The sequence below is a fragment of the Stylophora pistillata genome, chromosome 6 (assembly GCF_964205215.1).
Source record: "Stylophora pistillata chromosome 6, jaStyPist1.2, whole genome shotgun sequence".
NCBI lineage: Eukaryota > Metazoa > Cnidaria > Anthozoa > Scleractinia > Pocilloporidae > Stylophora > Stylophora pistillata.
This window is the reverse complement of record NC_142524.1, coordinates 7800331-7814050: the sequence shown is the minus strand read 5'-3', so window position 1 is coordinate 7814050 and position 13720 is coordinate 7800331. Positions and strand designations below refer to the sequence as shown.

Genomic DNA, 13720 nt, shown 5'->3' with positions numbered 1-13720 from the left:
GTAGCAAGTTGATGAGTGTCTCATTGATTCAGCATTTAAACATTAAGAAAAAAACTTCAATTGTTAATGATAAAATAAAAAAAAAAAACAAAATAACAAAAAAAAAAAAAAAAAACAGGTGCATGAGAGATCTTTGAAATCACTTCCAATTTACTGAATCAGTCCCAATTTTACAGTCACGTACTTCCCTCTAGGCTTTCCGTTAGACATTGAAATTTTTCTTCATTTTCCATCCTTAATTAAAGGCTTGTTGCAATTAGCGCACATCAGTCCCTCCCTGGTGTAAAAGCTGTACTCAAGTTAAACTCAAGTTAATCAACGCTTTTCCAGTGTTCAGCACAAGGCTGATCTAATAAAGAAGCTCATTTGCCATCATTTTGACTGCATTGTACTACACCGAGTCTTATATATATATATATAAAAAAAAATAGAAAATAAAAACACTTTTGCATGGTTTTTGTGTATAATGAAAGCTTACGAAAACACATCTTGCTTCGAGCGAAGATACACCGCATTACACAAAAAGGCGGCTGTTTTGTTTAAGTGTGGTCGTGCTTTTGTGAGGAAAGTTATGCTTCGCCTTTAAAGAGCTATTAACGAGCTCATTGAGACCTGGCTAACATGCTAGTTAATTACACGCCTTTTCTTGCAATGCACGGAGCGGAAAGGGTCACTTAGAAAAACTAAATATTGCAATAATATTGGCTTTGTAAAGAATGTTAAACCGATGAGGCTACGATCTAACAATCGTAGTTTCGAGGTCCGATCAAGTAAACTTCTAAAAGTCGTGCTTTCGAGATGGTGAATTTTAAAAGTTCTTTCATGGTTAATCAGGGTTTTCCTATTTTCTGTCTTTGAATTGAAGTCATCAGTTTTTGCCATCAAAGATTTACCGAATCACTGTTTGGCAGTTTAGGTAATAATTTAGTTCTGTAATGAAGTGTTATGATTAGTTGCGTAGAAAATTAGTCACGGGGTAGCTCGTATTAAAAACTATTTACAGCAAACTGCAATTTTCAACATCAAGTTATAGCTGATGAGTCGTACGTACAAACACCTGTCACTTTTTGGAACAAAATCTAGTGGTGTAAACACTTCATTTGCGCGGTACCGCCAAAAGATCTAAGAACCATCGAGTTGGCAGTTTCTACAATTTCATAAAATATTTAATAGGTTTCTCACCATCAGGCCCTCGAGCCCTCTATTTATAACTATTAGCCGCCTTTTTGGGAAAAGTCTTCTAATTATATTTCATTCTTTCTTTTCATCGGAATCTTTGAAAAAAGTCATTGTTCGTTCAGCAACGGAGAGAATAAACAGTTTTAGTTTCCTTCTCGATTCTTCAGACAAGTTTAACGCAAGGCTGCAATTAGAGTTATATGGAATAAATGTAAGATTGTGTAACTTCTTACAAATTTTTTACGTCGTTTATCAACCTTACCATAACTGCTTTTCAGAGCCCTAGAAAAGGATTCAGAAAATGAAGCGTCACCACCTTGAAGTGAACCAGTTCTTCGAGAACAGCTTTTCCACACCCAGAAGGCAAATTTGGATTTGAAATTAAAGGCATTGCCGCTAATTTGCCAAAAATTAAATGGCTTTCTATGGAAGGGGATTTCCAAAGAAAATAGGAAAAATAATAATAATGAAAAAATCTAAAACATAAAATAATCACGCAAGGCCCTTGGAAACTCAAAGCACACAATGAGAACCGCTGGTGAACTTGGTAAAGTTAACCGCCTCAGAGAAAAACAATTCGTGTTTTTCTTTCATACACTAACATCACGGTACGCCCTTTTAGTTAATGAAGCTAAGAATGTATGCTATAAATACACCAACGCGTAGAAATCTCTCGCTAGTTTTTGATTAGAGAATTCCCTTTTGAAATCTCTCAGGGATCGATTAAACTTAGTTCTAAACGAAGCATCGAGCAGCGAATGCTTCATTTAAAACAATATATTTGGAAAGCTGGAGGTCAGGTCTTTTTCGTGACCCAATTTGACTCCAAGCAGCTCTCCGACAACACTCAGCGGTAACAAAAGCTTTTCAGCCCCAGGCCGGGGTTGCACTAGGGTGATGGTTTTTGGCTAAGACTCTACCGTTTCATCGGGAACAATGCGATTTCCACATGTGTGGCCAGAGATTGTTTTAAAATTTCCAAGCATACTATCACAAACCAACGTTATTTTGTTTATATATTTCCTTAACAAGAGCCAATCGCCGGAAAATTTTCTTATGAGTGCAAAAGATAATTTTTTGTAAAATTTCTTACAGGGGAAAAGTTAAGTTTTAAAAACAAACGGCAATTTTTTCTTCCCCGTTAAGTCCATGCTCCTCCAAAGTAAACGCCGAAAAAGTTGTCAGAATCCTGATATGTTCGGGATTGTTTAAATTCTTAACACGTGAACAGAATAGGCAAATAACTGCCGATTTTCGGTCAAGAACCTGTAGACTTTTGCGCTTTTTTGAGTCTGCACTTAGTAACACCGGCTACGTTTAATTAAGTTGGGGTATTTCTTTTGTGAACCAGGGAACGAACGTGGCCTCATAAATAAATTCAGATTTCCTTTGGTCCTGATTAAATTGAGTTATTTTGACGACAGCGCAGATTACTCCTTATGTTTGAAAAATACAAATTGCGAAATGTATTGAAATCTGAAGTCAACCCGACTTAACGGTTTTGTAGCCAGAGAATTCAGATGGGAATTATTTTATTGGATCAACCATCGACCTCTAATAAAGAGAGAAACTAATAAATTTCAACTAGAAATTGTCGGAAAAAAACTTGCATGAAATTAGTTTCGTTCATTTGCAAAACAAGCCAACTTAAATATGTTGTTGACGATTCAAACAAAATAACGCATCAAAAGGAAAAGTATAATTTAAAATTTCGGCTCGTGCATAGAAAACAAAAGAAGCTATAACCGGCCAGGTCTGATGTACTTGAGAGGTATCTCATTTGTTCTCAGTTCACATCAAACGAACCTTCGATCGGTCTTTCAGTCGCACCTTGGGACATTTCATTGTTTTTTGCTGTGAGTGACAGCTTGTCAAATATCCTCTCACGATCTCTTCTACCTTGACATCTCATGGGGTTCTCTTCCGAGAAGCACTGACATGGTTTCCTAGACAAAAGATAAAGAATCTTCAAGATCTTTTCGAGTCATGAAATAAGCAACTCTATAGCTTTTCATGGCTTGAATATGGTAATCTCACTGGGGAACATAATACCCTCTTATTTTTAAACACTCGTTTGGACTCAGGTGGCTAAGTTCTTTGATAATGTCAGCTAAAAGGCTTTCACGAAAAAAGGGCTTTAACAACGAACTGTTAATCCTGGTTTTTTTTCCTCGATTGAAATGTAACAGGCTGGATATTTTCCGTCGCAAATCAGCTTTACTTTTTCCTCTATAAACAAGTCGTTCAAAAGAGCGAGGGAACAAAAAGATGCGGTTTAAACCCATGTTACATGATGTTTCAATGTTTACTTTCAAATCCACGCGCTAAGCTAGCTTCAGCCACTAATTAAGTGCAAAAAATGACTGCTGGTCGGGCGCAGAATGATGAAAGATGACCGACAAATTCAAAAGTTTGGAAAATATCGCGAAAACAAAGGAATAAAAGTTGAATGCGGCCTGGGGGATAACTCGATGTGTCTTAGTAGAGTCCAAGGGAAATCTTCCTCAATTCATTATTTAGATGACCGCCGTTTGATAGATAATATAGCTAATAATGCGGCCGTATAAAGAAGTTTGACATTTGGGTGTCCTAAGGCTTGATTGACAGCTGCGGATTGATCGTTAAATTTCCTTCGCATTATTTCTCTGTTGAGGACAATAGCTAATTATGGTTAAATGAAGATAAAAGTGATTGCAGGAATATTAAAGCTATCCAGATATATTGGGCCGCCGTGTAGTGAATATCACATCCATCACCAAGTGAAGACGGGTAAAAAGTCTTATTTACGAATTGCTAGGGTGATTCTTCATTAACTGCTAACATGAGCCGAGAAGTACAATTCTGTTTTGCCATTCCGCGCTCCGAGGGATTTCCTCCAGTCAAACGCTCTTCCCCGATTCATTCGTTTGCTATTCACGACATCCTCGGTCTTAACGAGAAGAGCTCAAAACCGAAGGCGGCAAGTCAACAAAACGTGAGCCTTGTAAAATGCTTTTCGCCGGTTACGGCGCGACTCGAGACGCAGAACACAGACCACGAAAAGGTTTCTGTGCTACCAGGTTAGTATCTGCCCCAGTTTCTGCTTCGTTATCCCAAGATCAGATTTCGTTTAACAACATTTTAAACACCCCTTCTACGGCTCTTTTAGTGAGCTGTTCCGCCGCGGTCTTCGGTGTCTTGATTGGAACAAATGATCGAGAGTAATAGTTTGTAATGCCCTAATTAACAACTGGTGTTCATTTCAAGCCTTATAGCAGACGGATTCATCAAACCGTCGATTTAATGAGGGGATTTCTTTCCGTTATCTTTTCCGGGCAGTTCCGTGAATTTGCGAGAAAACTTTCTTCTCAAAAGACTTCACAAAAAAATAAATTTGGTTTCCGGACGATAGATAGCACAAAACTAAGTTGGGGTTACTTCAAAATATTTGATTGCGTTTTAATGGCTTCCTAACTGAACGCAACAAACTCCGGGAAAAAAACAGCTGTCGCGCTTATGAAATAGTAGATTTTCACAAGAAATTTACCTGGGCTCGTATATTTCATTCCGCTATTTGTATTTTGTATTACTGTAAGCGTTTCTTGGTTTTCTGTCACAGCGCATAAATTTGTGGATAATAACTCTGTTTAGTTTCTATTAAAAATGAAAATGACAGATTTATTCCAGTAAGAGACTGCTAATTCGCAGAAATATCAACTTCTTTAAAGCGTCTAAATGGAACATTATTTCATCCTCAGAACACCATGGGACAGACGGTAGTAAAATTGACAAATGCCTATATCTGAAGGGAGACAAAACCGCGGCGAGCAAGAAGGCACCCAAAAAGCGTCGACATCGCACCATTTTCACAAATTACCAACTGGAAGAGTTGGAAAAGGCTTTCAAAGAAAGCCACTACCCTGATGTGTATGCGAGGGAAAATCTGTCTGTGAAGATCGAGTTACCAGAAGACCGAATCCAGGTATGATGAAAATTATTTCTTTAGTTATTTTAAATTTTTCCAAAACATTCCAACGACGAGCGAGGCAAAAAGAATCGCTAAGGAAGTCTTAGCCAGCCTTTAAATTTTTAATTAGTATATTTTTGTGATTTTTGATCACCTTCCTTCAGTGCATGGCTCAAAAAGAAGACATCTGCCGCAGCGGCGCGAAGTAATGTTTTCGTACCGACGATATGATGAGTGTCTTATGCAGATAGAACGCCATGGAAAAATGAAAATCAAACCGCAGAAGGAAAAAAACAACTCAATGTTGATTACAACGTAAACGATTCGCGGCGTGTAAATGCTTCGCCCATCTCACCGAATTTGTTTTGTTCGCCGCGATGGTGAAGGCTCCGGGAATAAAAATTAGTCCGCAATTGGCATTCATTAGTGTTCATTAAAGTTATGAACCCCTTTTAATTACCGTAATTATACGCCGACCTGATTTTAGAGCCGCAGGTGTTTCTGATATGACAACAAGCGAGGTTTTCAATGATTCTTCATTTTTTTTTTTTCTGAAATAATAATGGTGATAATAAACCAAGATCAGGACTCACGTCAGACAAGGGTTCCTAATCTTGAATACTATCTAAAATCCACACTTGAAGTAAATTAAAACCAAAAACTTTGAATTTTTTTCTGACCTTAAATCGAACAAAGGGTTCAACGAATGGTGCGAAAAAAAATACTTGTTAGTATATTAGCTATTGTAAAAAATCGGCGGAAAACGGTCCCTAAATGTATGCTTTCCAAAACTGGAGGTAACCTTTATTCGACGGAAAAATACATCGGAAGTTGAACAGAAAATGGGGCAAGCCGGAGCGCTATAATAAAAATTTTAATTGCATGCCATTTTTTCTTTTAACTTTGTCGCCTTTTTGTTGAGCGGATTCACTTTTTTCTTGGAATTTGAAATTTTACATATTTGGTGGTCGTTAATTGCTTTCTAAATTATAATTCAACGACCTTTTCGGTATAGCCATCAAGTTGATTTAGCGCTCTTAAATTTTTATTATTGGGTAAATATAGCATATTATACGAATATATGGCGGCGGAAATACACTGCGATAACATGCCATACAGCGTAATAAAAACTAACAGGAAACATATACAGTTCTAATGAAGTTTGCACGAGGGTGAAAACCAACTTGTCTATATTTCATTCTCAAAGTTGACACGAATCAATACCAAAGTTTGCAAAAGAGTCTTTTCATCTGTCACGGTTTGCAAGTTAAAGTGTATTAGGCTAATGTAAGAATTTGACTTAAGAAAACATCCTTTAACAGCATTTCCTAAAAGAGCCATTTTGCTGGCGGGTTTACGTATAATTTGGAGCCAAATAGCCTTTCCAATTATATACTTGCAATGTCTCACAAGCACGTTTGTGTTGGGAAGTTTTTGTTTTTCGTTATCATTACATCGCGAATTAAATGAATGAAAATTTGACAAGCCCGTTTCTTACAAGTAGTGTTGTAATTACTTTTTAACAGAATCCTCAAATGCTGCCGGAAAACCCCCACATTTCAATAAGCCTTGACAAACAATGATTAGCGAGTTAGGTTTCGTCTCGAATTCTCCTTTTTATCAGTCTCTCGACTTTCCTCGTTCTTTGAATGAGCACTGATCTACGTGCATGATAACAGGTTTTCTCTGTGTTTTCTTTCATTACCAAAGATGGCAAAGTTTCGTGCAAAAGACAAATTTGTGTTGCGTAACAGCAAAAGAACGCTTCCACTTCTCTGCCACTGAGAAAAACAAGTTTAATTCGCTTCGACAGCGCTTGTAATTGTTACTTATGATGGGATTCAAACTGTGTTTTCCCGCTGAGATAGTTTAAGGTCGTTGTTTCAGTCAGGATTAATAGCTCTATTCAGCTGTCTTGGCAAGCGAATTAGTAATCTTACACTGACCGTGCTAGCGATTGATCTGTGTATTGCGATATCAGCTGAATCATTTTTACAAGCACGGATGAAACGAGAGTGTTTTCATCACCAAAGAACTCCCGGCGCGGGAGCGACTGAAAAATAGTAAAAAATGTTGCATTTGACCACTTCAACCTCGGCGGGTTTTGATCCCCTTCACGAAAGGAAAACGGTAGACTTAGGGCTTAAGTTTATCACTGTAAAAACTAAGACTGAATTGAAGAAGTCCATGAACTTTTCGCTGCCAAACAAAGCGGTCGATTCGTGCCAATGCTGGAGTTCGCTAAACAAAAACAGTATCAGTGCACGTTCGAAATACATTCTTTATAATCAAAAGTGCCCATTTTCATACATTTCTAGGACTGAAGACAGCCTTTTTATCGAGAGCCGTGTGCACGCATACTGTTGTCTCTATACTGTAAATTCGTTACTCGTTTTACACAAGGAAATCTCCATTAAGGTTCGATTTTGTTTCATCTAAACACAGCGTCCCTGTTTTAATTACCGTCGACCAAAAGAGTAAATAACTCGATGTTGTTTCGAGTTTTCTAGCTAATCATTAAAAACCTTCAGTGATATCTCTGATTTATAAGCAAGCCAATTTTCGCATGCTTGAGCCATAGGCTTTCTCTTTTAGCCAAGATACAATCAAAGAAGCTGCGAAGCGGCGCCATTGTTTATAATATGCTTTTTCCCAAATTGCCAAAACAGACAATTTAATAAGAAAACGGCTTAATTTCTTTTTGAGAAATTGATGAAACATTCTAGGAAACCTAAAGAAAGAAAGAAACACAGAGTGAACTTAAAACAGCGTGCACTCCAAAACTTGCTTTCAAGTACGTGTGTTTGATGGATAAAATTTCACTCTCCGGAAAACACCACGCTAAGCTGGATGAAGCCCTTAGGTCATATCTGAGATGTTTTAATATTTTGTTTGTTATTTTACTCTGTGTCTTTGCCTATAGGCTCTTTTGTAAAGCTAATTTAAACAAGGCGGCGGTGGCTGCATCTCATAGAAGAAATTCTGAGGTTCTCTTGACTGCACGTAAAACTAACTGGCTTTATATCCGACCAAAAAGCTGCTTCAATTTGTGAAAACATATAGAAAAAAAATGAAAACTATGAAAGAAAACTTCCTCTTAATCATTCAAGATCTTATAACTTGAAATATAGCAGCGAACCGTGTCGTGGTCAAATTAGACCATCGACCGCAGCAAAACCACCTACTTGATTTTCCTAAACGATAGACGCGTGAACCTGTCGTAAATTTTGTACATGTTATTTATCCGCAGGATGTTCCTTTTGGTTCAAAATTGAATGGCAAAATGGACGGAAAGCGAACTACTTTAAACAAGGCAGTAGTTAAGGAAAGCTGTCATTGTTACAACAAAAAGTATAATCAAAATTAGCGAAGTCGTTTTCGTGCGTACCAGTCATAACTTCCGCCATCTTGGAGACTTGCGACTTTAAACTTCTCGGCTACACACACAAGCATTTTAAGTCATTTATTCATTCCGTAGAACTTATGCTTTTGCTGAATATAACATTTATCAATCAGTGCTAATAAAAAACATCATTACGGCAAACTATAATTAGGCTTAAAAGAAGTTTCCAAATTGCCTCGGTATAACAGAAAAGACAACAAAGTAACATTCGTAAAGATTGTAAGTCAGCAGTTGACGTTAACGCAGTGGGCAGAAGTTAGAAGAAACCCTCTTGAAAAATAGGAAGATTCATCAGCAATAAAGACTTTTATTCGGCTTTGCATATTTAATTTTTTTATTTTTTAAGAATGAAAAACTGCACGCCGACTTTCGTTAGTTGTAATTATTCCAGCAAATCACCTGCTTTTTTCGACTAAAACTGTTTACTGAAACTACCTCAAGTCAGTTTATAAACTACCCATTTATGTCTGTTCGGAACGGTTCGCGAGCGCTTCTTGTAGCTATAGTTCGAAAAGTAAAAGACGCAAACTGAGATAACGCCGCAAAACGAAAATTGTTTATGTTAGTAAATTTGTCGTTGAACTGTGTCAGGGCCTGTTTCAAATTAACAAGACAGTCAAAACGAATTAGGAAGCCTCGTAAATATTGCTCCAGGCGATGTAGAGTAGTAATAAATATAGTTTATATGCGGTAGAATTAATAGACTTGACATCATTTGAATCATAGTAAAGAAATAACTGTTGTTCAGCATTTGACACAAAATTTCAGGATAAAAATACCACCTGAGAAACACGTCAGGAAGACTACAAATTAAGATGCGAATGAAAATAAAAAATGCAGAAGAAACTCCAACAGAAAAAGGTTTCATCTATTCCAAATTAAGTTTTGAAAGCGGAATGATGAATTTGAATTAAAAGTTTTGCCTCTCAATGAAAAATGCCCTGAATCTCAAAAAATTAATCACTTCCTGAATATGTTCGATAAAATTCCACAATTTCAAAAAAGTTATTAAAACGATAATTCTCTCAACTATGAAGACTTCGTATTGTATGTTTGAACACAACAAGCAGAACAACTAAACGGAATTTTTTTATAGTTGAACGCTTACCGACTGCTTTTACTGTTCAAAAATGCCTGATTAGTTTATGACAAAAGTATTCGCTTCTTTTAGCGATAATTTATCATTTAAATCGCGGTCTTTTGTCCATCGAATTCCGCAAAAAAAAAAACAAAACAAAAAAAAAACAAAAAAAAAAAAAAAGCACAAGGTGAGCTAACGAGGAAAAGAAGCATTTTGGAAATTTTTCTTATCAGTGTCTTCTCTATATTTTATTCGCGCCGTGGTGGCCGACAGGTTAATATAAACTACTTTGGCCTTTTTTATGGAAAGGAGAAAAACAAAAGTAAAAAAGAGGACTTATATTAATCACAAAGCTGGGAAAACCATTTTCCGTTCTTTTGTCAGAAATCCTTACCAATTCAAACCCTTTAAGTTAAAGCGTGTAGTTGTGTTTCTTGTTTTCACAGGTTTCCGTGTTTGCATGCCGAGCGCCGAAAAAGTGAATTTTAACGGAAAATTTTCCGCAGTCTAAAATAGGAAAGGCTATTCGTCTATGATGAGTCTAACAATCATTAACAAACCAATAACATTTAGGAATGTATAGATGGTAGCTATTCCAAATAGTCCTTTTCACGTTTAATCCAAATTCTAACCCTGACCGTTAGGTCTTTGCGAACTGGCGATAAATCTAAATAACTGTTATTAATGCATGGAGCGCAGTGTAGTCCTCCAATTAACCAATTTTTCACTAAAAAGTAAAAAGTAAAAAAAAAAAAATAAATAAAGCAATGTCATAATCATTGATAGAAATAATTTTCTTGTCCGTTAATTTCTTGTTTTTATTTTGGTTGATTCATTATTTTCTGTGAGAATTAACAGTTAAGCCTCGCCCACTGTTGTAAGGATATAAAAAATACCTCATAGTCATCATTATTTCGAGAGGAATATAAACAAAAATCAGATAAAAATTCTCCGTTCCTTTTTAACATTCTAGAAATGTGAAAACCTGAAACTATGATGACGCTGTTTTTTACAGCCTAAATTACAATTGCTTTGAGGTTGGTTGTTTTGGCGGTCTTGTTGCAAACACAAAAGAACAAATTACGAAAATTCCCATTAATACAACACTAGCAAGGATAAACAAAACAATATTACTATTGAAAAGCGGGTCTTCATTGTATGAACTTACTCATCAGGCAATCTAGATCTATAAAGATCATTACGATTAAAACTTGCCCAAAAATAAGGTTTTGATAGCTATATAAACTAACTTTTAACGACCTCACGCATACTCAACAAAAACACTAATTCGCGCAATAATCAAGCGGTCTACAATGGTTCATTGGTCATAAAAGTAACATGAACAGCGCTCGCAATGCAGAGATTAATTGAAGCAGCGAGCAAACATTGAGTTATTTTTAATAATGTAAAATTCCTGGGTTGGGCACTTCCAGCATATTATGAGTAAAATGAACAGATTTCCGCTTCGATAAATCGAGTCTGGGAGTACGTAAAATTGACAGGAATTATCGAATTGGGAAATTAATAACTGGAAAGCTTATCCCGGCAACCTTATCGCTGTCCACTAGCTTCAAGTTCAAAGCAAAGACTTCCTCGAATAGACAACAAAGATGTTGGGTTTATTCGTTCATTCTTGGCTTAAATTTTCGGATTTGTCTTAAATCTTTTGTCAGCTGTTTGTTTACAACTGATGCTTGAAGAGGCTCTGCTTACCTTTTTAAAATTCACCGCGAATAATAAAAATTTTTAATATTCAAATAAAAGGGAGCCTGTTTTTCGACTTGATGTTATTTTGTTTGAAATTATGAATTTCAATTTCTTCAGTTACTACGATGACTAAAAACGTTATCAGAGATATGCATTTATGTGTTACTGAACGCTATATACTTCGGCTTTGTTTAAAATTTGTATCGACTGCAAACTGAACTAGAGTTGAATGAGTAATATTCTACGACTTTTTTTAGTTACATTGTGCTTTTCAAACATCATTAAAAAAAGACAAACCGACATCTTTGATCAGGGGAGGAATTAAAATGACTGTACTGATCAGGTTTACTCTTAATTCTTAAATGAGTCATGAGTGAAGTTTCAATTGAGTATGGAAAGTAATTCAGGAATATATTTCTTTTGTTTTACTCTGTCTGCAGAAAACTTGCGCCTCCTTCCAAAGTGTTTTTTCGCTTTTGAAGTTGGTTACTTCTATTCGGCTCCTCGCTGTACTTATAGGACGAACACTCCTTCTTTAAAGTGCCTTTTGCTTTACCCCCTTTATTCAAAGATCTATGCGAGCAGGAACCAATCGGAGTAACTCTTCTGTTTACTTCGTCAGGTCTGGTTTCAAAATCGACGAGCAAAATGGCGAAAGAAGGAAAAGTGTTGGGGTCACAGTTCTATAATGGCTGAGTACGGGTTGTATGGAGCAATGGTACGACATTCCTTACCCCTCCCCCCTCATCTGACGTCCAACTCAGCTCCATGGTTGCTTGGCATGCATAAGAAAGCAAAGCTCATGGAAGATAAAATTAAGGTAGAGACTTCGAAAGAGACTGGGGATGACCTCAGGTCGCACAGTATTGCGTCGCTGAGGCAGCGAGCCCAAGAACACAATGCAGCTGTCAAACATTTACAAGAACAGGAAGCCATGATGATACAGGCGTATAAAAGTAACGAGGCAAAGGAAAAGAAGCTTTCTGACAGTGGATCCGACGGAGAAACTGATTTGGAAGATATGTGATTAGAAATAAGGAAATAACTGTCCTAAAATATAATATTAGAATAGTAGAGTAAGGTGTCGACCGTATTTTTTGAGCATTTTTCGATTGAGCGTCATGAAATCAGTATCAAAGCAATCTTAACAGCCAATCATAGCAAGGAAAATTGATATCACCAGGAGGAAATGAGAAAAAGCAAACTGCCTGAAGTGCGGAAAAACTGCCTGAAGTGCGGGAAAACTGCCTGAAGTGCGGGAAAACTGCCTGAAACGCGGGAAAACACGGGTGACAAAGTCGCAATTGGTTTTAGTTTTGAATCTGATTGGTCGAGGAAGTGGCGCGAGTTTTCTCGACCAATTACTGCAAACAAAGCAAGACCAAAGAAATCCCGGATTTCTTTCGACATTCTTTCGAAAATTGCTCTATCAAGGCATTCAAGACTATGCACGATTTAACAAAATGGCGGGAAAATTGGGAAGAATGCAAGCGTTTTTAGTGCCAACACTGACACCCATGAACCAAAAGCAGAAAAAATAATACGACGGACGCAAAAGCTGGGTTCCACAAAATCTCAGCATTTGACTCGTGAAACACAATGCATTTAATTTATTGCCCATTGGAAGGGGTTCAGTAACATTAAAATTTACGAGTATTGATAATTTGCGCACAGTGAGAAAATCATCATTACTCCGTGCAAAATATATAGAATATTCATGCTTCTAAAAGCCCGCTTCAAATCAAAAATGAGCTGATAAAAATTTTTATCTTGTACATAGTCACAGTACAGACTTCCACTTAGGTTGTCAAAACTTATATAAGTCACTTCGGAAAGAGTTCCACATAACCCCATACATTAATTATGCATTCATTTCATAACTACTAAATATGAAGGTTTCTTTGCAACAGTCTATGCATAATTAATGTATGGGGTTATATGGAACTCTTGCCGTCGTTTCTACAGTCAACAGTCCTTACCAGGACTACTCTCACCCGAACGATGAGGTCACACGATAACTAAAATATAGAGGGTGTAATTTGCAAATGTAGACCAGCCTTTCTACAGAGAAATGCTGCATCGGAACTCTATGGTAAACAGTTTAAAAAATAAAAGCTCAGAGATGTTTGAGACGAGGACGGCGAACAAAGGACGAATGCATCTGCATTTGGTAAGGACTTGCTGGAGAGCCCTTTGTTATCACTATTATTATTATTATTATTATTATTATTATTATTTGTTATCACTATTATTTCAAAACTTAAAACTGCACAGAAAAATTCGGAGAATACTCATATTTAAGTGCCGAACGCGTCTCAGAAACTTCTACAGTCTTTATCAGATATTTGTAAATAAAACAATTCAACGTCATTGTGTTGGTTTAATTTGAAATCCCTTCTAAGGA

General features: G+C 36.7%; 1 protein-coding gene and 1 long non-coding RNA gene across 2 annotated transcripts; one reads left to right on the top strand and one right to left on the bottom strand.

Annotated features, from left to right (window-relative positions):
* Positions 1 to 2694: 2694 nt before the first annotated feature.
* LOC148728052 (uncharacterized) lies at positions 2695 to 8565 on the bottom strand. Its single transcript, XR_015988903.1, has 2 exons — positions 8514 to 8565; positions 2695 to 3125 (listed from the first exon to the last, which is right to left on the bottom strand). It is a non-coding gene; the product is annotated as an uncharacterized LOC148728052 (long non-coding RNA).
* Positions 3441 to 13686, top strand: LOC111337964 (visual system homeobox 2). The gene is made up of 3 exons (XM_022944402.2): positions 3441 to 4238; positions 4917 to 5140; positions 11939 to 13686. Exons 1-3 carry the CDS (start codon positions 4001 to 4003, stop codon positions 12341 to 12343), a joined length of 867 nt encoding a protein of 288 aa, XP_022800137.2. The 5' UTR covers positions 3441 to 4000; the 3' UTR covers positions 12344 to 13686.
* The last annotated feature ends 34 nt before the right edge of the window (positions 13687 to 13720 follow it).

What these genes read in the sequence shown, in the direction of transcription:
- LOC111337964 (XM_022944402.2), top strand. Translation starts at nt 4,001, where the DNA reads ATGAGCCGAGAAGTACAATTCTGTTTTGCCATTCCGCGCTCCGAGGGA. An exon ending in AAAGGTTTCTGTGCTACCAG is followed by an intron (nt 4,239 to 4,916) that starts GTTAGTATCTGC and finishes TTTCATCCTCAG; the next exon opens with AACACCATGGGACAGACGGT. An exon ending in TACCAGAAGACCGAATCCAG is followed by an intron (nt 5,141 to 11,938) that starts GTATGATGAAAA and finishes TTACTTCGTCAG; the next exon opens with GTCTGGTTTCAAAATCGACG.